The 21,910-nt window shown below is 41.7% G+C and overlaps 1 protein-coding gene across 1 annotated transcript in view; it reads right to left on the bottom strand.

Annotated features, from left to right (window-relative positions):
- Positions 1–21,910, bottom strand: part of TG (thyroglobulin) — a 167,560-nt gene that overhangs the window by 138,746 nt on the left and 6,904 nt on the right. The window contains exons 6-16 of the mRNA XM_068933768.1: positions 20,881–20,987; positions 19,705–19,848; positions 17,643–17,828; positions 11,642–12,703; positions 9,363–9,950; positions 7,899–8,141; positions 7,409–7,546; positions 6,761–6,838; positions 6,290–6,402; positions 5,471–5,582; positions 3,422–3,622 (exon numbers count right to left, since the gene is read on the bottom strand). Coding sequence (XP_068789869.1) covers positions 3,422–3,622; positions 5,471–5,582; positions 6,290–6,402; positions 6,761–6,838; positions 7,409–7,546; positions 7,899–8,141; positions 9,363–9,950; positions 11,642–12,703; positions 17,643–17,828; positions 19,705–19,848; positions 20,881–20,987 — 2,972 coding nt within the window. The remainder of the gene's footprint in view (positions 1–3,421; positions 3,623–5,470; positions 5,583–6,289; positions 6,403–6,760; positions 6,839–7,408; positions 7,547–7,898; positions 8,142–9,362; positions 9,951–11,641; positions 12,704–17,642; positions 17,829–19,704; positions 19,849–20,880; positions 20,988–21,910) is intronic.

Raw genomic sequence — 21,910 nt, 5'->3', positions numbered from 1 at the left:
TTTCTTCTGAACAGTATAAAACCACTGCTTCACTCAGCATTAGCCAATTGCCAGTCTCATTACTGAATAAATTATGTAATAGATGAACACTTCAGAGTTCTCGAGCTACAAAGTATGAGGAAAGAAAAAACAACTGCCTCAAAAATAGATATTAAAAAAACCTGTTTTCATATTCTAAAAATCCTTTGTTTGGTACATATAGATCATTTTCCGAACACCTATGCCCAGATCAGTTCCAGCCTCTTAGTCACTGAAGAAAGACCGACATTGCTGATGGTTCAGATCTGACCAGTCTCTCTCTGCCCTTCTAATGGAGCTCGTGCAGACTAACTACTGAACTGTCACTTCAGTTAAAGCTTAAGATGTGGTAGAATAAATATGGGATCCATCGTGCTACAGCACATTTTTGCTTTCCAAACCTGGACGTTACAACGTCTAACTAAAATGCTTAAACTAGTCTCTCTCATTTACCAAACATACACTATTTTACAAGTGTCCTTTTTAACATGTGTTCTGGAATAACTTTGTAAACGGGACATTGCATTCCTCCTCTCCTCACTCAGTAACTCTGGATCCAGTCTCTTTATTTAAGATGGAAATGTGGCATCCTTGCCTTACAAACTTGTAATATACCTCCTGAGATTCTGGATCAAAAGATATTACTATAGAAGAGATAGCAATGCTTATTCTTGCCAATGTAAATGACATCAAGTTCAATTTCTATTAACATTTCTTTATATAAAAAGTATACAAAAATCACTCTGCAGTCTCTTTTATTGCTTTAATACCCATGTCCAGAAGGTCAAATCTGCTCTCAGCCATTTGCTGCTACAGTCTGGTACTGTCTGTTCCAAAGAGAGTTGGTGGTGTACACTAGAGCAGTAATCAGCCAAAAAAACATAGAAGTGATGGATGGTTTCCTGGTATGGTTCACAGGTTTCAGTAAAAGTCTCTCATCAGTCAGCCAACTCAGTCAGTAATTTGCTCATTTAACCCCTCTACAAAAATCACCTCCTATACTACCATTATCAAGCTGCACCATTTTGCCATGCTTACGTTTCTTCCTCCATTTTCTTGGTCCTGCTGGACTGAGCCACTATCATACTGAACGCTGATACTTCTCTCACAAGTGTTTCCAAAGCTTTTCCGTTCCATTTCCAACCACTCCCTCCAGAAACTTCTTTGGAAAGGTCTCTCTGCTCTCTCTGTCAGAGTTGTGGAAAGTGGGCATGAGGATGGAAGGCGCCTGTGGGGACTACTTGGATACTTGGCATCACTTCTCTGGTGCATGTCAACTGCAGAAAGTTAATCATTTCCATTGGAGATAGGATCTAATCTAATGAAAACCTCATTGTATGCACTGGGCACTCTATAAAGTTATTACTTGCTGTTTACAGCTGTCCTGCAGTTGGAGGATAAATTTATTGTATTTTCCCACAACAGCTTTTCTCTGATAGACAACACGCCCTAGATATTGAAACAGTTTCTCCCATTCCTTTTTCCAGAACACTTATTAGTAGTGCCCAGGACTAGAGGTATAAGTTGGATAGACTGAGGGGAAAAATAACTTTTGCCTCTTTATCCTTGCTCTGTAACCAAATTGTTTAGTATGAGAAAGTTCCACTCTATTTCCAAAATCCAGGGGAGGAAAAATAAAAAAAATCTTCTATGGTATTTCTTAAGTCTCACCATGCATAAAATAGCATATGTCTCAGTAAAGCTCTGTTTCTACTAATTTTTTTTAAATCAGTTAACATCCCTCTAAGCTCAGACTTTTAAAAATAAAAGGTCATTAATCATTCAGTCACTATTACCACTAAGAAAAGTACAGCATTACAGGATCCCAAGAAATATCAGACATGCAAGTGAAACATAAATCATCTTACGGCTCATCTCAGGGTACACCTAGACCCTCTCTTAGACCATACTCCATAAAAATTTCTTAGAATTTAGGGTGACATCCAGAAAATGAGCTTTCATGGAAACAGGAGCAAATCAAGGGCTTAGCATTTATGACTAGTTCTGACTTTTCCCTGGCATACTAGAAGCTCTTGCATTTTTCTTGATTCATCCTCAGAGTCTATCAGAAAGTCAGAAGTGAGTGCAATGTGCCATGTTGAGTTCCTCCAGCTGGTACAAATAAGATGGTAAATACAGATTACAGAGTCCAGTGTCCCACAGGGATACTAGATCATAACCTGAAAGCAGGATGGCAGCAGCACAGTACTTGTCACACTAATTAGCTCTGCTTCTCTGAAGAGCTAGAGAGCTCTTCAGAGCTGCTAGGCTCACACAGCCACACTGCTATAGCACTGGAGCTAATTTGTTCAGAGTTGGGTATCTCCATACAACACTGCACTGCAAGGTGCAGATACGATCGTGTGATCTCCTTGAGGCTTCCCACAAAATCCCATCTGCGTAACTCTCTAGAGGTACAGGAAAGTTCAAGAAAAACCATGCTATAGGTTGGTTTCCAAGAGGATTGAGGAGTTACCCATTTGATTAAAACGCATTACAGACAGCTGGGCTAACACAATCAGGTATCTGGTTGGTTAACTACCAGAATTGCAAAGGGAAACTTGAGCAACTTCTTTTCACGTGGCCTAGTTTTCTCAAATCTATTGTCAGCCCTCATTTAAAAAAAAACAACAGAACTGTGGAAACAACGATGGGACACCAACTCTGGTGCTGAAGGTTTTTCACACCTCCAGTTTCTATTAATCATTGCACTTTGGAGCATAGCCCTGAAGAAAGTTTAATTTGCTCTGCTTCTCTTCAGTGATGAGGGGTTCGAGGGAGGGATATCTACAAACGCTACTGGAAATTAAATTTATCCAGATCTCTCCCATTTGGATATCATGCTGGAAATCATGACCGACTTCCTGTTCTTCACAGCTGCGGTCATGCAGAAAATACTCTGTGGATATATGTAGTGTTTTGGCACAACCTTTTCATAATTCTGGTCATAAGCCAAGAATAGGAATGGCAGAAACATACATTTTTAAAATTTTATTTTAGTCACTTGAATAGCTTTTAATCCCACAGCCAGCTCACACTGGACCAGGTTCAAGTCTGTGGCAAAATGTTCACATTGACTTTTCAGTTACGTTTAATAGCTCAACTGCTCCAACTTTTTCTTACTTATAAAATTGGTTCCTAAATCAATGAACCATTTCCCTGCCCCTTTCTCCCTGATGCAGCACTTGAACCCTGAAGAAAACTGGACATCATGCCCAGGTGGGTTTGAAATCTCAGAAATACTGTTGTAATACAAAGATAACCATACAACTCAAGTAAAAATCTCTATCTGAACAAAGAAATTTAAGTCGTAATACAGCCAAATGTTAGAGAAAGTTACGATCTGGATCCAGTTCCAGAGCTGAACTTGACCGGAAGCAGTTTGCCTCGAATAGCAACTCACTTTCACATGCAGGTCTTCCTCCGCTAACTCGTGTCCCCGGCACCTCTTCTCCATTGTCAAAGACACACCAGCAGCTTTCTTGGTCCTGACTGCACTGCATGGGCGAGAATATCCCATCTTCCCCTTCACATTGTGGGATGTAGCCTTTGCCAGCTTCTCGTAAACTAGTTCTGGACTTCAGCATGTTACAGAAACTAGGACCTTAAAGAGAGAAATTAATTGTAAGATCCAGAACAGAAGACAACCAGCTGATCACCTGCAAAAAATGAACTACAATAACGTGCAGAATTCTCTGCAACAATACTGCTATCAGGCTGCTTCTGCATAAGGAAGAAAGCTGAGTGGTCATGAAACTGTAATTAAGTCTGAATCAGGGTAGAATGTGTGGAATTTTACCTCCACTAGAAAATACACATATCCTTCTAAAAGGCTAAAGTGCAGATTATATGAATTTGCACCAAGTAAATAGGAGAGAGGTATAAAATATGATATTGATATTTATTTTAAGTTAATGGAATCCTTTCTTGTCATAAATTTGACTATGTATAAGTTAGATGCTAACGCTTTAAAGTAAACATGAATTTCATCTCTTTAATAAGAATTTCTGAGCAAGGCCATTAGGTTTTAATACTATTATTGTTTACATTTAGAAATAGTCAAAGCATTCCAGTTTAACACCTTGAAAACAAAGAGACACATGCTTGAAGAGCCATCGCACACAAGTAGATCCAATGAGTTCAATCCTAGCTTGGGACAAACTTTCAAGTCAGTTCTTACTAGTTTTGTTCATCCACAAGGGTCAGAGCAAGCTTGCAAACCTGTGTAATGATTCAGAGAACCAGTGCACAATACCAAATGCTTTAGCAAGCGTGGAGTTACTTATCCACTATCAAGTCTGCCAGACTTCTATCATTAGGCCGTATATAAGAAGAGGAAGGTAGACATGTTGGGTCTGATCAAGGTGCCATCTAACTCATTATCTTCTCCTTAATAATTATCTACTCTGCTGTAAATGTCCTGGCAGGCGGCCTGTCTGAAGCCAGGAGGTTATTCCCCCAAATTTCCTATGGGAGAAGTAGAGCAGAAAATCAGTATCTTAAGAGCTAAAGCTTAAGGACTAGCTTAGGAACTAAAGAAATAAAGCCGCAGACTCTTGGGGCGTCTGCACCGCTGAACAGACAGGGCCAGGATATGGACTTAAACATTGTCCTATCCATACTGTTTAAAAAACAACAGCCCTGATGGCCTTGGCCTTTTGGCTGTCTCACAAAGAGTGGCAGTTATAATGGGCCAAGGAATGTCCCCAACAAGTATGGGACAGCTCATTTGTTTGAGGAAGACAGCATAGCCATACAAGCGCAAGCTGTGCCACATCAGCTAACCCAAGGTCAAATAGACACGATGAGTCAGTACAGACATGGCCTTGATGGCTCAGAGAGCCATACGAAAGCAGGAGAGCAGGCCTGATTTCTCAGCAGGGCTACCTGTTTAATTGCAGCTCAGTCAAGGTGAAAGGAAGCACACCGAACTGAAATAAAGAACAGTTGACTCTGCCATTCAAATACAAACAGAGCCAGAGATGAGAATAGGGCATCCCCAGTTCCTCAGAGCAGGGATTCAGAAGCTTTTTGATCAACCCTCTCTGAGACCTCAACGCTTCCTGCACCATGTGTCTTTGAAGACACTATAAAGATAATACAGATTTAATTTCACTCCATGGAGCTGCTGTGGGCCATATAAAATGGACTCACTGACTGCACACCGCCCAGTTCCCACAGTTCAGGATTCACTACCTTAGAAAATTCATTCACGAGCCCAAAGAGTTTTCTGCGGTGGTAAGAATATCAAGGTAAAGAAGAGAAAGCAAAGGGTAACTGTTTCTAGCTATCCTTTCAAAGGTAACATTCTCGTATACACCATATCTCTGAGGAATTAAACTGAAAGCCTCCACAATTTTCACGAGCAGCATTCTGAAAAGAAAAGCAAACGTGACGCAAAGCATGGGACATTACCACTGGTGTCACAGGCTGTGGGTAAAGCGTTACTTACACTCAGGGCTGCCGTCTGAATCCTCGCTGGCACGCTGAAATACTTCTCCTGACGCAGGATCTACACACCAAACATCTGCATAGGATCTCTGTAGCACAGCATATTCTCCTGTCTGAGATGAATTCATTGCAGGTTATTGCAGAGCAAAGTCTTTTATGTGCAAGCATACTAGAGTCAATATCCCTACTTGGTTAAAATATATACTTTGGATTATATTTACATTTGTGTACTAATACAACATGTTGACTAGACAAATAAAAAATATTCAGATATAGCCTGTCTAATTTAATACACAGAAAGAAACAGTACAATGAGATGAGGTTCTGACATAACCCTATTTGAAATTATTTGACATGGCATTCTCAAAGTCAATCTCAAAGCTCCATTCCCCCCACCCCCTCACTGCAATGTCCGTCGGGAGCATCATAGACCCTATTTTGGGATAGCTGTATCTAAGTCCCTCCCAACCTAATATTTTCTGATAGCACGGGAAGAAAAGGTTTCTCCTCAAAAGGCAGTCAATTAAGTTGTGCCTTTTAATCCTTGCCCTACATAAGAAATAAGTACAGTCATCTTGTATGAGGGAAATGTGTGCAAAGACTGAGCTTCTGGTCTTGGTCTTTGCCTCAGAGCTACTTAAATTCTGCTTTACGGAGGGAAACACTTGCTTTCTGTTTTGTTGTACTCCTTTGTTTCAGGTTAATATGAACGCATAAGGGATACGTAAGGAACACAGACTGGAACTGTACAGGCCTTTGACACCGTATAAGCAAAATGAAGGAAGTTCTGTTTCTTCTTCCCTCAATCATGTTAAATCACCTCAAGGCAGTAGGGGATGAATAGATCCATTGTAGTAGCATTGAGCTTCGAACCACTCTGTCTCCAGCTGGAAATTAAGGCATTGGCTCGAGATCGCTGACATGATGTCTGGCCTGTAAGAGGAAAAAACATATAGGTGTGCTAAAACATAGCCAAGTCTTCAAACCTAACGTAGAGATAAGAGGTGCACCCCTAGCTCCTTTACACATCTCCATTAGGCTATGCTGCAGTGTCAGGCAGGGAACACCAGGTCGGTGTTTGGTAATAGCAGTAGAGAGTCCATTCCCACAAGATTTAAGCCAAAAGCAGAAATAAAATAAATTTGAGGCAAAATAAGCCTAAAACTACTTTCTCTTTTCTTACAAAGGTTAAAATCAAAGCTTGCATCATATCATATGACAATAGAATTTTCAATAAAGATTAAAATCTGTAAGAATAAAGGCAGAAATTTAGGGAATAAAAACAACTTACAGTTGGGGAGTTCTACTGAGCGTGAGATCAAAGAATCCGTGACATAGCGCCCTCTTTCATCCACACACCAGCAATGACCTGCCAGGGAAGGAAAAACAGCCTTATTTTAAGATGTTCTGTTGCAGTATTCCTTCTAAAGTTGGTGGGTTCTGGGAAGATTTTGATGTTCAGTAGCACTATAAAAAGAGGCAGTAAATCTAAGTCATAATTAGCTCTGTTATTCAGAGATAGCTGAACTGCATTTGAAAGCAGTGATGAAAATGAGAATGTAGAAGCTTTACATAGCAGCCCTATCATCCAGCATATCATCTGCTCCCGGCAATTTGGTATCATCCACAAACTTGTTGAGAGTGCATCCCATCTCATTGTCCAGGTCATTAATGGAGACATCGAACAATGAGTCCCTGAATTTACCCCTGAAGAACACTACTAGCTGAGAGCAATCTTTGAATCACTGACGTTTGTGTCCCTATGAAATGCTCTTTCAGCGACTTCCTTCATTCAGTTTTCCACCCATCTTGTAGTCCACCTACCCAATTCACGTCTCTTTGATTGGGCCACAAGAATACAGGTTTTCCATTTTATTAGAATTCTACTTAGTTTTTCTTTGCTCAGACAACTCGGAGTATTTTGCTAATGACTGCTCACCTGTGCTCTCATAGCACTGAGTAGGCTCCCAGTTTCCCAGGCCATCACACTGTGGGATGTAAGGATGAAATCCCAGCTGTGTTGCTTCCCCAGCAGAACCTTTTAAAGTAAAATGACTTCGCCAGTAGAAATGCAAGACTATAAAAGATAAGTAAGAGAAAGATATTAGTGTTCAAACACAGGAGGAGATATTTTTTTAAAAGCACATTTGCAACCACCTGATTGTTTCCTGTACTTTAGAGGGAAAAATAAAAAAAAAAACACTGCAGGTACATGAAGGATGACAAACATTCAGATCTTATGTATATGTAATGTCATACATATAAGACAACTGAAATCAGCTCATGAGTAAGCAGGTTAATTGCACCAATTCATCACAAGTGTTAAGTTCACCTGTTTTCTGCAAAGTTGAAATTAATGTAGAGTGCTTTTGTATATATTATGGACCTTAATCCATTTAACTAACAGCTCTCATTTCCCTTTCACCTACCTGATTGTGCAGCCAGTTGCAAAGCGTAGTCACTGCCTGATAACATTCTTTCAGAAACCAGGATCACCGACTCGTAGGGCCAAGCAGAACGTAAGAGGTCACTGTTTGAGAGTTGTATTCCCTTTGCCATTACGAAGCTCTCCCCAAAAGGGAAGTGGGAACTATTTGATGTTAGGATGAGTTGCTCGGCCTCCTCCACAAATTTCAGGGCTTCTTGCTTAACATTTTCACAAATACCAGGGCCTGTGGAAGGCAAAGGGTATTTTAGTGCCTTTCATCTAAATTCAGTAAAGATCTGCACATGAAAACTAGATGATCTTTCAATTAGCAACCTCTGCTTCTTCCTGCATTCAAACAGACTTGTTATTGCTTAGCAATAACAAGTCCCAATGACAACAAAGCCAAAAAGCACCAGGAGCCACCTGAACGCTCTCCAACGCTTCAAGTCCTCAAAAGTTATGGCCAAGCCACACTGGTACTAAGGTACCTTCTTCTCATGAGTTACACAGAGTTAATATGTCTGTACAGATCTGCCTCTCAGCTTCTGCCATGAAAAGCAGATAAACAGAAAAGACCGATAAAAGAAGCTAAATATACCCCTTAGGTCCAGAGTGGCAGCAAACTCTTTGCCTGTCCTTTCCATACTTCCACTCTTTGACTCAGATATGGCAAGTCCAACACTGAAACAGCTCAGTGAAAGCTTCTCTGCTAAAACCACTCCATGCTAAACTTCTTTGTCCCCTTTATTTCCCATTTGCCTACAGAACTGACTTCTCCTGTACTCTTTCCCCCATTTGAAAGTTTGCCATTCATTGTCCTGTCTCCTCCTCCTGGCTGGAAAATTACTATGCGATGAGAATGATTTTACTGACTGCATTTATAACATAATTCATCTGCTGAAGTAACCCCAAAGAGAGCCCAACGACTTTGGTGAAAAGCTCTAGATAGTGGGCTTAGCAAACTTCAGTGCTGATCTCACTCTTCAAGTGATTTCTAGAGTATACCTGTTCCTCTTTTAACTGAATAATAAGAAACAGTAAAGAAAATTCCTTTTGCCTCACTTTAAGGCACTCTTGAAAACTGCTTACTTTATGATTAGCCCACTAGTGAATTTTTCAATTTCTTCATATATTGCTGTTGACTTTAAAGTCTCCTTTGTTGCCTGGCCAGCGGGCCTTGTGCAAATGTATTACATCCATGTTCCAAATTATAAAATCTACACAAATTTGATATGGAACTTTGGAAATCTCCCAAAGCTGAGTGACCGCTTCTTCTCCAGAAATGAGTTACCCTACCTCTAGCAGCACGCAATAATGGCAGTATCAACGATCTTTCCCGAGGTCGTTATCTCCTACTTTGCAGTACTTGAAAATACTTTTGTTTTTGTTTTTATACTTTGTTTACACTCAAATACAGATACAAAAAAAGAAACACTGTTACTTACATGCAGATATTGTTACTTACATGCTGGGACCTGGTTCACTTTTGCTTTTGTTCCTTGCAGCTCTTTTCCTTTGCTATCAACACACCAACAATCACGAAGTTCAAAGTGGCTTAATGGAGCACTGAAATCAGTGTAAGCTCCTGGGTAATAGGTCAATTGCCCATTCAGAAGCTGCCAGAATGTATACGGATCCAGTAAAATGTTCTCAGATGCATTTGTGACATTGCCTTCCAGCACTTCAGGTGGAAGATCAGCAAAGGATGAATACTTGGTGAATGCTGGGAAGATATGCTGGTGCCCAGCCTCATACAAAGCTTTAATAAAAGCTGAAAAGCCTTTGGAAGAGGCTTCTTTATATCCATTTATTACATTCAATAGATTAGCAATAGGCTGAATTTTGCCTTCATTATTCTCCTCAATCCACCTTTGGTACCACTCAAAGGCTTGCTCAGGAGGGCCACTGCACTGCACCTGCCGCCAGGCACCATCAGCATCACACTGGGGGATGTAAACGCTGGAGAGCTGAGACAGAGCACTTGGGTCTGACAACAGGAGTTTCACAGTCTTTAGGAACTCCTGACCAGCTGTAACTTGGCAAGTACTTGGGCCTGGGGAAAAGAAACATGCACGGTACATCTTATGAATACTCCAAAGGTATACATACCCCTGACGCGAACATCCTCACTTTCCACTTGTTATCAAGTTGATCATTTGTTCTAACACTAATAACATTTTTCACTCATTATTAAGAGGACCTAATCCTGCTACGTTGAACTAGGATGAGATTTCCCAAGGTATGTGAGCCCTGAAGATGCACACAAATATGATTTTTAAAAATACCTGAACACATTAGGTACCCATTGCTCTTAGTGGGGGGATAGGAGCTCGATTCCACTAAGCACTTTCCTGAATCTGCTCATGCTAACTAGGTATTTCCAAATACACTTGAAAATCTGACAGTTAATCCTTATTTAGCCAATCCTTGCCAGAGCACGGATTAAAACTTTCTGGTATCATTAGAACTACCTGAATAAATGATAATACAGATTGTGTTTTCCTTTGTGCTTAACAAGAATTTTCAACTACTGTTGTCCTCATTGTCTATTCTCTATCAAATATTCAACTGCTCACAGAAATACTGTCTTTTAAAACACATGAGCCAATTTGTTTCCTCTGGAAACCTTGACTGCCAGCTCCAGAACCAAATCTCATTTTGCCACCAAGCAGCTACACAAACATAGCAAAGATGCTCATCTCCTTCATTACATCAGATCATTATGAACCTGTTTATTTTTGACTATGCTCCAGATGGGTTGCTGTGAATAAAACTCCTACCAGTTCGGGGCACTGCTATAAGTAAGTTCCCTACTACTTCAGAAAACTGCTGTTCAAAAGAGTGGCCTTCATAATTATCATCTAGTGGATACTCTTCTACTGCTTCCAAAGTGAGGAGCAGGCTCTTTTTTTGGCCTGTCCCCCATATTGATGGGCCATTTGTAGTTCACTGAAGTTCAGAAAATCATGAAAGAAACACCCTCGGTGTGCTTCCTTCTGCCATTGCATTATATTAATAGAAGAGCAGAAAAGCCAGCTGATAGCAAGCAAGATGCAATGTTAAATTAGTGTGACAATTAATTTGTTTGTGACACACATTTCTAGCCCAATCGCATGATCTTTATGAGAAACCTATTAGCCTTTGAATCCTTCTCCTATGTTCAGATCCCTGCAACGTCGTATCAAGCTGAGGATATTTTTCTGAGTCAAAGGACTACAAGAAGTTCAAGGTTTAAGGCATTGAAGTTCCTCAGCTTTCAACACAAAGACAAGCTGGTAACAGCACCCAGCTTATTTGGTTTTGGAAGCAAAAGAGCTTTTTCAGATAGCAAGGGTGAGTCTAAGGAGCGCATTTAGTTACACAGACGCTCCAGGTCTCATGGCTATCAGGGTTGTTACACACATTAGTCACGCACTTCAGTAGACACAGAATACATTGATATGCCCATTAACAAGATGAATTCAGGCTCCTCTCTTTTGAGCATGGCTATCCTACTTACTGAAAGAAAAGGGAACTGGCTTTAAGACTTACAATATCAAAGTTTATATACACTGTACTTTGTACTATTCCTCTGCTACTATAGGGCTCCCTAGACCACAGCTGTTATTCTTTGCTGGCAGGGAACAATACTGCTCATATACATTAATTACGCATTTCCAAAAATAATCAGCATGAAGAAATAGATTATGCAAAACCAACAAAAAATAAGCATTCATCTTTAAATTCCTAGTCCCCAAGACTTACATTGCACGGGCTCTCCAGTATCTCCTCTTATTCTTGGAATAGTCTTGCCTTTCAAATCAACACAAAAGCAATTTGTTCCATAACACTGTAGAGGCAGAAAGTCTCCATCCTTAGTACAAGAGGGAATAAAGAGATCTGATCCTGCAGGCTGGCTTCGTTGCAAGTTTTCCAGGCTGCTTCTTTGCTTTTCACAATCAGTGGGACACTTCGGATGTTTTCCTCGAACTCTTGAGCCTGGAACTTCCTTACCTTGAGTGTCCAAACACCAGCACTCTCCTGCATAGCACTGAATTTCCTCATATCTCCCCTCTTTGGTGCATGTTGGAACAAAAAGATCCCTTGCCTCCTCACCACAGTCTTGGGATCCCAGTGCTAACTTCACCACTTCACCTAAATTTTCAGCAATGCTTTTGGGGACAGAAATCACTTGTTGAAGAAAGGTAAAGAACGCCGGTAGTTCCAGGACAGCGGCAAGGAATTTTATCCTGTTCTGATTGTCCTGCAGAGTTATTGTACGGCCAAAGCTGCCCATAAGAGGTTGACTAAAAACGGAGCTATTTGATACTTCCAATGAAAATGCCCCAGCTGATTCCAGAAGGCCCTGGCCATTATCCCTCTCTGTCGCACTTTCCTGTGGGAAAAACTGGCCAATGCTGTATTTCCCACTAGTGCCAAGTGCTCCAGTGAAGTTAAACTGGATCAAATTCCTCAAGAATCTTCCTCCAAAGAGGTTTTCTTGGAAACGCTTTGGATTAGAAGTAAATTGCAGTGCCACTTGAGCCAGTTCCCTTGATGGAAACATCCCTGTGACAGCTTCACTGAGGGTAGATTCTAGCTGGAGAATCTGGCTGGCATACTGACTTTGTGTGATTGGGGATGACAACCCAGAGTCCAGAAAAAGAGCCTTGAAGGAAGGAGGGCAGGGTCTTGAGAAGTCAGCTATTTTCTCTGACTGCACATCTGGCGTGGAAAATAAACTGTGCTGACTGAAATACCCGGCAGGGCCATAGAAGATCCTGGACAAGGCCTGTCGTCTCTGAGAGAGGCATACTTGTTCTTCACCTAAACAAAGATAAAAAAAACCTACAAATTTTAAAGCCCGAAAACATACTACTCTATAAATATCTTTCACAGTAGCCTCAGCAGAAGCCACATAAGCGTAGTTTAACCTATCTCTAGGTCCTCAACCAAATGTCAGGCACATTGATGAAGAAGTTTGGATTGCAGCTGAGTGTGCTCTATAAATAAACTTCTCCAGTCAAGATAAACTGCAAGCAAACATTCCTTTGCCAAGTTTGCGTTTTCTACTCCATGGTCTCTGGTTATATTGTTTTCAAGTGTAAAACCTCTTTCTTGTTCCTATTCCTGAAAGTAGGCAAAAAGCCTTTTTAAAAATATACAAGGTCTCTGGTAGGATGCCTGCTTCTACTGGAAACCATAGATAATCCCAGGGCAATATATGAACCTAAGAGAGAGAAGTATATTGCAGACAAACAAGAATAGTTATTGAATACTACAGGAATAGTGTTCACTACTGAAAAAGGTATGGAGGGTTCCTACACAGATCTTCAGGTTTACACTGAAGCATCTCTTAGAAGAAGTTTGAAAAGAAACTCATAAAGTTAAGTAGTAATAAAACGCCAAGGATCAGGAGCCTCATTTCAGCTCAGCTCTGGACCTTTCGGTCTCTGGCCAAGCTATGCTGTAGGAGTACCTGTCTCCAGCCCTGTCTCTGACCCCGACTCCTAGACAGACCTTGGACGTATGCTGTAGGTTAGCTTGTTTCCCGGATGAACCCCTCAGATGTATGCTGTAGCTTGTCTCCAGCCCTGCCTCTGGCCATGTCTCCTGGATGGACCCTGCACCCATGTTGTAGCCTTGTCTCCAGTCCTGTCTCTGGCTTTGTCTCCTTTTACTCCTGACTGGGCTCCCTGGATGGATCCTGGACCTGGTACACTGCTTATGGTCTGGGCCAGTTAGCATCCCCCATTTCTGCCTGACATATCCAGACCCCGCGAAACTGTACCCTGTCAGTGAGGGCATGGCTTGCACTGGGGTCACCCTCTTTTCTTGTCCCTCAGGGAGCAAGCAGTTAGCCCTTACTTCTCCCTGACACGCCAATTGTGGAATAAAACACATTACACTTTTTTTTTCTTTCCTCAAGAACACCACTGTTCACGAAACCCAGGAAAAAGTCTAATTACTTCTGATCCTAAGTTGTAGAAACAATAAGGAAGAGAACAGAACAGACATGAATAAGTATAATGCACTGAGGAAATGTCAATAAGCGTTCACAGAATCACAGAACGGTTGAGGTTGGAAGGGACCTCTGGAGATCATCTAGTCCAACCTCCCTGCTCAAGCAAGGTCCTCTAGAGCATACTGCCCAGGACCGCGTACAGACGGGTTTTGAATATCTCCAGGGAAGGAGACTCCACAACCTCTCTGGGCAACCTGTTCCAGTTCTCAGTCACCCTCACAGTCAAGAAGTTTTTCCTCATGTTCAGACGGAACTTCCTGTGTTTTAGTTTGTGCCTGTTGCCTCTTGTCCTGTCTTGTTCTGTAGAGAGAAGTTGTGCCTTACAAACTTTTCACAGTTGTCTGAAGGACTGGATAAATAAAGGGCGATCAGTTCAGGAAACTGGGATTAACACAGACTTTTCCACAAAGTCCTTCAACAGGACAGATGGAGAAGACGACACATGGGTAAAATAGCAAAACAAAAGAATAAAGATAAGTGTCAGTTTCACATGGAAGTGGACACCTATGCATTTCCAACAGGGGATCCAATTTGTACCTGATGAACAATGAACTGAACAAACTTGCTAATAATACCAAAAAAATGACCAAAAATGTCAAAATACCATCATACAGATGATGGCAAAGACACTATAATGGAAAGTGATTAGGCATTACAACAGCAGAGAAAATTTAATGTCAAAAAATAGTTACACACATAGGAAAAAACAATCCTAGATATACACATACACGGGCATACTTACGTACATTCACACACAGCAATGGCTCAAAATTAGGGTACAAATCGTCACTGAAGAAAGATCTCTGAACACGCTAGCTTAAGGCTCAGATATCAGAAAAGGATATAGAAGACATAGAAGGATATAAAAGATCTTTGCAGATATAGAAGATAGACATTGAGAATAAAACAGACAGTATCATTATGCCACTGACTAAATCTCTGAAAAGCATGTATCAGCTTAAAGTGTGTGCCACGCTGTTACCTTTTCTTGAGACAGGAACAGCATAATTATAGAGAACGGAGACAAAAATAATTTGAGGACAAAATAGCTTCTGCAGGAGGAAAACTATTCAGTTTGGAAAAAAATGTGGTAAAGATTTTTTAAATCTGGATTCTCCACATCATTCACAATGGACAATTGTTATTCAGTATTTCTCACAGAGCAAAAAATTATGAGGGCCCAATGGAAGATATATGAAACAAGCAAGAAGTAGAGCACATAACTATGACTGTGGAACTGCTTGCCAGACGATGTTGTGAAGGATAAAAGGTTAAAGAGAGGACTAGACAAATCCTTTGGAGAGGACTCTATAAACGCAATGATCCGGGTTCAACCTCCAGTACGGGAACTCCATAGCCTGCAGGCAACAGGAAGGATACATGGAAGACTCGCTCTGCATTTGCCGTGTTTCTCATCCTTTCTCCCTAAAATACCGCTGCCACCCCTGTCAGAGACAGGATGCCAGCTCTGGTCTGCCCCAGCTTGGCTTTCCAGGGGGCTCCCCCGTCCCAATTAATTCTACATGCAGGTAACGTAACAAAGCAGTTCAGGAATCCTGCTGAAATCATGCCTCTGGAGTTGTCAATCTCTCTTAAAGGTCATACCAAAGCCTGCTATGGCCTATCCCAGTAACTTTGGCTGAAGAGTCCAAATTAAGTAAACCTGGATGTTAATCACGCCAGTTCAATAGCTAGAGAATCTGGTATGCCTTATGCACACACGCAAACAGGCTTTCTGTGCCCTGATGGGCCACTGCTGTCCCATCTAGCCTCTTAGATCTCATTTTCCCTTTCTAGCCTGCAAACGTAAGCCATGAAGGTTGGAAATCTTAACAGCTATTCAAATAGGTCAGCAGGTAATTTGAGGCTCTGTGATCGTCATCGTTCCCACTCTTCCTTTAGTACCCTTGTCCTGCGCTCCAGTTCCTGGCACAGGCTCAGCATCCCTCACAGTGGTTCCTTTGTAAAGCCCTTTTCTGTAGGATGTGCCCCTTCTGTTTTCAGTACTGGGTCTTGGTAACAAGGATGAAGAACATTTCCTTAGGGACCAACGAGTTAGTGTAAACCTTACACAATCCCAGATAAGGCTAATATGACACAAATGTAGGATTACAGTTTTTAAATGCCTCCCCTCCTCCCCACTGTTGAGCAAAATCAAAGCAGAGTGAGAAGGAGTAAACAGCAAAGCGCTGCTGGGAGGAATTTACCACAGGTCTGAAAAGGAGCATCACCCTATCAAGCCGGTCTGGTGCTCCAGGTCACGCGAGCACCTGACACCCTCCCTGCAACTACATCTCTACCTCATACAGAGTTCATGCTGCTGAGTGTTAGAGAGTAGAAGATATTAAAAAAGAAATAAAACAGAGCAGAACAGGAGGGACACACACAGCATGTAGCTGCCTGAACACAGGCTCCAGCTATATTCTCATGAAATACCTTCCCAGGACTTAGTCTGCAAAACCTCTACAGAAGTTTTCCCTGCTTAAATTTCCTGAGTCTGCCAATAAAAGCTGCAAGCAGCCTCAAGCCGTGCCTCAAAAATCATCCAGAGGGGTCAACAAATCATATTCAAAGAGAAAACAACTAGCCCCAACATATGGCGAGGCTTCTCAGAGGCTTCCTTGCAATATCCTTGGTGATCAGCCTCAGAGGCATGCTAACATTTTCATTTTACAGTAAGCCTGTCTGTGCCTAGAGCACTTTGAGCGACTTGGAATCGTGACACCTAGAATTGATTCCTTCTTTCTTTATCTAAACGGTAAGATGATGTCTAGCAGACAGAGAAATTAACTTCCCTGGAGGCTGCCTATGTTAATACCTTGTGCCCCACCCCTCCAGCACAATCCTGAATACTTAGGTATTCCTCTTCAGAGTGAAGGTTTCTTAACTGCTTTCCCTCTTCCCCTCCGGCCCTTTGACATTTCTACTGTCATTTTCCATTTGGGGCGCTGATTTGATGGTGCATTCTTAATGAAATCTCTCGCAAACTGCAAACTCATATCCCTTTTCTAATTTTTTTTTTTTTTTAACTGAATTTAACAATTTTCATGGCCAAATACATAATCAGAGATAGGAAACAAATTGCTCTGAATGAGAGATAACCTAGAAGTTCAGCAGCATTGCACCAAAGAAAGGAGATAGTCACAAACGCTATCACCAGTTTCCTTATATTGCCATAGGCACTGTTGTGCCTTAACCCCCCAGCTGCTGGAGTCAAGAGGTTGTAAAGAAGTCACAGATTTCACAGCTGCAAAGAAAAGCCTGAACGTATGGAAAAGTAAAAGACTAAGGAAAGGTCACAAAAAATAAAAGTAATATTTTAATAATTTATTCTAATAGTGCGATTCTCAATCCCAGTGAGATTTTTGGAAAACAGAAGAGAACTGGTTCTTCATATTTTTTCTACAGAGAAAATTCCTACAGCAGATAAAGCCTGGGGAGAGCGAAGGCCTCTCATGGGCCCATCTTGAATTATAAGCTTATGTGAATGGCAGTGGTGTTTGCTAACTCCTTTTCTCTTCCTACATCTTCGATGGACTGTAAGACTGGCCTCTCACAGACACCAGCTGGGGGAAAGCACCGAGGGACAACAGCTGGCATTTGTACCACACTTTGACAACTACTATCAAATTATTGTCCCCAACTCTGATTCCTCCAAGAAATAAAAAAGGACGTACGTATGGACCGGGGCAAGCAAATAACATGAGAAATGCCCTCACAATATTTCCTTTTCCCACATACCACAGGCTGGGAGCTGTCCTTGTCTCTTTGTGCCCTGGATCTCTTGCCCTTTGGAGTCCACGCACCAGCACTGTCCTCCCTGCTGACACTGCACTGGTGTGTATCCGCCTTCAGTATCACAAGACGGCATATAGGCATGCTGGTAACGAATAGCTGCATACCGTTCCACCTCACATTTTGAGGGGCCTGGAAGAAAAATAGTATGCATTAAGGAGGGAAATACGCAAGTTTCAGAGTCCATCTCTGCTTGATCCCATTGTTTGCCTATTTTTTTGTCAAGGCTGGGAGGGAGTGGGTTAATTTCCTGTCTGTTTTCAGTGAAATTTCTCAAGTACTAGCCTGAGATGGAAATTCTCTATCCTCTTTCCCCCAAGAGAGCTGGTCCCATGGTTTTCTGCTGTAGGTGTTTGTTTCTGAAAGCTAAACAGAGATTCAGACCTCAACACATTTTTCAGTCATAGCCATAGGTAGAGAGAACAACATTGCCTCTCATTCAGTGAGCCCTGCTGGAGGCTAGGTGACCTCTGGACCTTGATGCAAATATAAAACTGGTCAATGGAGTCAGATGTGAAACTTGGGAGACTGAGATGCAAGCACAACAGATAATGCTACAGCAGTGACAGGGCAAACCTCCTCCCTTTCCCCTGTCCTTAGCCTTGGGAAAGAGAACTTTTTTTGTTGACTGGACAAACATAAATGTTTCTGTAGAGAATGAGGTGTTGGTCCAACAAAAGTCTCTGCACCTCTGACTTCGGAGATTTGAGTCTGAGACCACCAGCTTCTTTCACATCCCTCTACAGGGAACTGAGGGCCCTATTCCCGTCAAACTGGTCTTAACGGCAAAGAAGCAAAAGCTTCCTAAGCCAAATTTTATGAGATGAGTTATGATCTCTCCAATAATGGATGCAGCCTTTCCAATAGAAACTCTGATTATTTATATAAACCCAAGATCCAAGGGCCTAAGCATTCCTCCTCTTCAAGACCTTTTCAACTACATTCAGCTACCGGGCTGAGGCAGTAAGAGCAACCACACCAGAACCTATCGTCCATCACAACAGTCCAATAATTTTCCCAGCAGCACCTAGCATGCACGGCTTCAGGCGATAGTGTAAAAACCTGGTAATTCACCAAAGCAGCGGCTGCCTGTGGCTAATGAACACGGTCACATCTCCACCTAGCGGCTGTTATAGCTTCATCTTTGCTTACAACCACTGTCTCCAGCTACAGTCAGAGTAGGACTACGCTTTCCAGACCCCCCCTCCCCCAAATGATCAGCCTACCTCAGAAAAATAAAAATTGCATGACCTATGCAGCTAGAAAACTTTCATGGGTATCTGCTTAATATCTCTGGCTGATGAAACTTCTTAGCAAGGGCTAGGCACCAGTTTCAGTGGAGTTTGGATGGAAGGATGAAATATCACACAAGGGATACGAACTCTCCTCAAGCAAGGCAATTCTTTTAGGCCCCTGGTGTAGGACTGTGAAAGAAATACTTTATCTCCTGTCCTGCAAAGCTGCCTGTCAGTAGATGGTAAAACTCACTTGGCCCAAGGCTGGGGTGTTGTGGGGGGGGAACGAACCCAAAAAGAGACCGTAAGTTCAGCCTTACTGGCTAAGGCATTATAAACTCTTGCACAGCCTCTTGGGGATCGAGTGCTCTGCGGCCGATCTAAGATTCTTTCTATTTCTTATTGTACAAGTATAAAAAGGGAGCACTTTCTCAGGCTTTTAACTTAATTATCAGCTCCATCTCTAGAATCTCAACCAAGAAACAGGCTGTCACATCGTATACTGAGAGTTCGTGGGCTTTCAGCTCATGTGAACTTCAGGTGCTTGGGAAAGCTGTGATCAGAGGACAGGTGCAATTTGCTGGTAAGAACATTCAACGCACAGAGATTAGAAGTTAGCTGCAACTCAGGGACCTTTATTCCTGCGCTGGAGCTGTGATACTGTATGCTTTTAGCACAAGAGACTATTAGAACAACTCTCCGCGCTAGCAGCTGTCACATATGAGCTCAGAAATTGTTGCCCTATTTACAGGGCATCACCCAGTGCTACTTACATCTGAACTTGCCAGAAGTAGCCAGCTGAACCCCTAAAAAACGCCTCTGCAGGATCCGGTATATGCTTGTCTCAGTGAATGTGCGGGCAGGCTCCAGTGCAGAGAAAATCGTATCATACACTTCATCAAGTAGGAGTTCCAAGCCTAGAAAAAAAAAGACACTTTTAGCACAGAGTCTGATTTTAAGAGAGAAATCAGTTCATATCAGAGTTTCATATCAGAGTGTATCAGGAAAAAAGAAAATCAGTTCTCTAAACAGACAAAATGTGGACTTATATACTGCATAACCCTAATGTCCTGTACCATATAATGCGCTCTCGTTAGCTTTATGCCTTGACATCTACCAAAATGAGCACAAAAGGAACATTCAGTAACTCTAAGAAGTTGGCACTGTGCTGTGTTTGGGATATGTTCACTTTGCAGTAGTGCAAAGTAGTCATATGCTGTGCAACTATATCACTATCAATTGTTTCCAAAAAAACAATTCCCAATTATTTTGGTTGTATAAATGTTAACTAAATATAAAGAGGTGTAACAGTTCATCTGAGTGCACACACTTTTGAACCACTTCTCTTATTCAAGGAATTAAATGACGAAGTACTCACTTATCTTTTTTTTTTTTTTTTTTTTTTTTAAATAAATAGAAACATCTAAAGAGCTGAGAGTTCCCAAACTCCCCCACCCTTTCTTGGAACAACTATTCTTCCTTGCAAAACATCTCATCAACTGCTAACATGTCTGAAAGCTATCTTGAGGTTATAAGAGAAGAGGAAGGACCATCTGAGCAAGAAGGAAATAGTTCAATCTCCATGGCCATTATATTCTCCTTCAGCTGCTAATAGGACTCACTGAATATAATACAGCTTTCTAATGTGGACAGATAGAGTAAACTGAGCCATCCTATCTGACCAGCCCAAAAAGGACAGGGGTAGCTGCCATGCAGCATCTCTAGTTCATAAGGGTGAGATTCACTTTGAGGGAGATAATTTCACTGGCGAGGGCCATCCTTTCCCACAGATACTAACGAGGTCACATTTGTTGCCCTGTATTCTTACCTCTTGCAAAAAGAAAACTGAAGGCTTTAACAAAGCTGAACAGCGATACTTAGTATTTGCTCTTTTCCTAGGGAATTCAAAGCCCCTCAAGTCAAAGTGCCAGAGCCTGGAAGGCACTTACCAGTGTCTGCTAGCTCTCTCCCCAGGCTGTCAGCACAGTAGCAGTACCCAGAGACCTCTGGGAACGTTCTCCGGAGAGAACTGAACGTCTGGAAAGCCTCCGGGAGCCTGGAAGCAAAAGCAGCTTCTTATTACAGAGAGCTTGTGGAAGTCCTTTGACGACAACAAAGGAGTATTTGTATTTCCCTTCAGGATCTATACAGCAAGGACCTCTGCACAGCACAAAGCCATTAGGAATTGCCTGGGTCTGCTTACATCAACCAGACTCTGACATGATCCAAATGATAGCCTTTCATCCAGCTAACAAGGCCTAAAGCGGGGCACTGAGCGTCTCCCACACCAGCAGAGCACGTCAGGTCTTGGGTTCATCCTTTACACAGTAAGACCCTTTTCTTTATATATTCTTCCCCTCAATAGAAGACTATCAGAAGTGCCCTATTCTTCTGGATAACACACGCATTTTTGCACACAGGACAACAAGATCTCTCTTCAGACAGATTTCAGATTCTTCCTAAGCAGGTACCCAGTAGGTAACATTCATTTTGAATTCTACTCTCATCTTTGAAAGCCTACCAAAGAGTGCAAAGAGCGCGCTGTTGGTTTAACGCCATTACAACTCCCATTCATTAGCTTCCACAAATCTGCACAAGATGGAAGAGTGCCTAAACAAACAGGTTCCTTCCTGTTTGTTCCTCCCTACATGCAATATGTGCTTTCTGCGGGGAATTAAGCACAGAAAGCTGATAAAAAAAAAACTTCACTAATCTCTTTCATTCTGAAAGTACAGCTCAATGGATTAAAGAGAAAGGGTTTTTAACATACTACAAGTAAGATTGACTGTTACTTCTGGAGATCAAAGAGATGCTAGATTCCAGTATAATATGTTAGTAGTAACAACAGCCAGATTCCAGTAAATGAATGATTTAAGAACGAAACTTAATAGGGTCAGAGTTGAAAAAAACATAATAAATGTGATCTTAACTGACAGACACTCTAGGGTTTTTCCATGCAAACAGAAGATAATTTTTTTC

Source organism: Struthio camelus, chromosome 2 (assembly GCF_040807025.1).
Source record: "Struthio camelus isolate bStrCam1 chromosome 2, bStrCam1.hap1, whole genome shotgun sequence".
In the NCBI taxonomy this organism is placed as follows: domain Eukaryota; kingdom Metazoa; phylum Chordata; class Aves; order Struthioniformes; family Struthionidae; genus Struthio; species Struthio camelus.
Note: the sequence above shows the minus strand (reverse complement) of the source record. Positions and strands in the feature narration are given on the sequence as shown.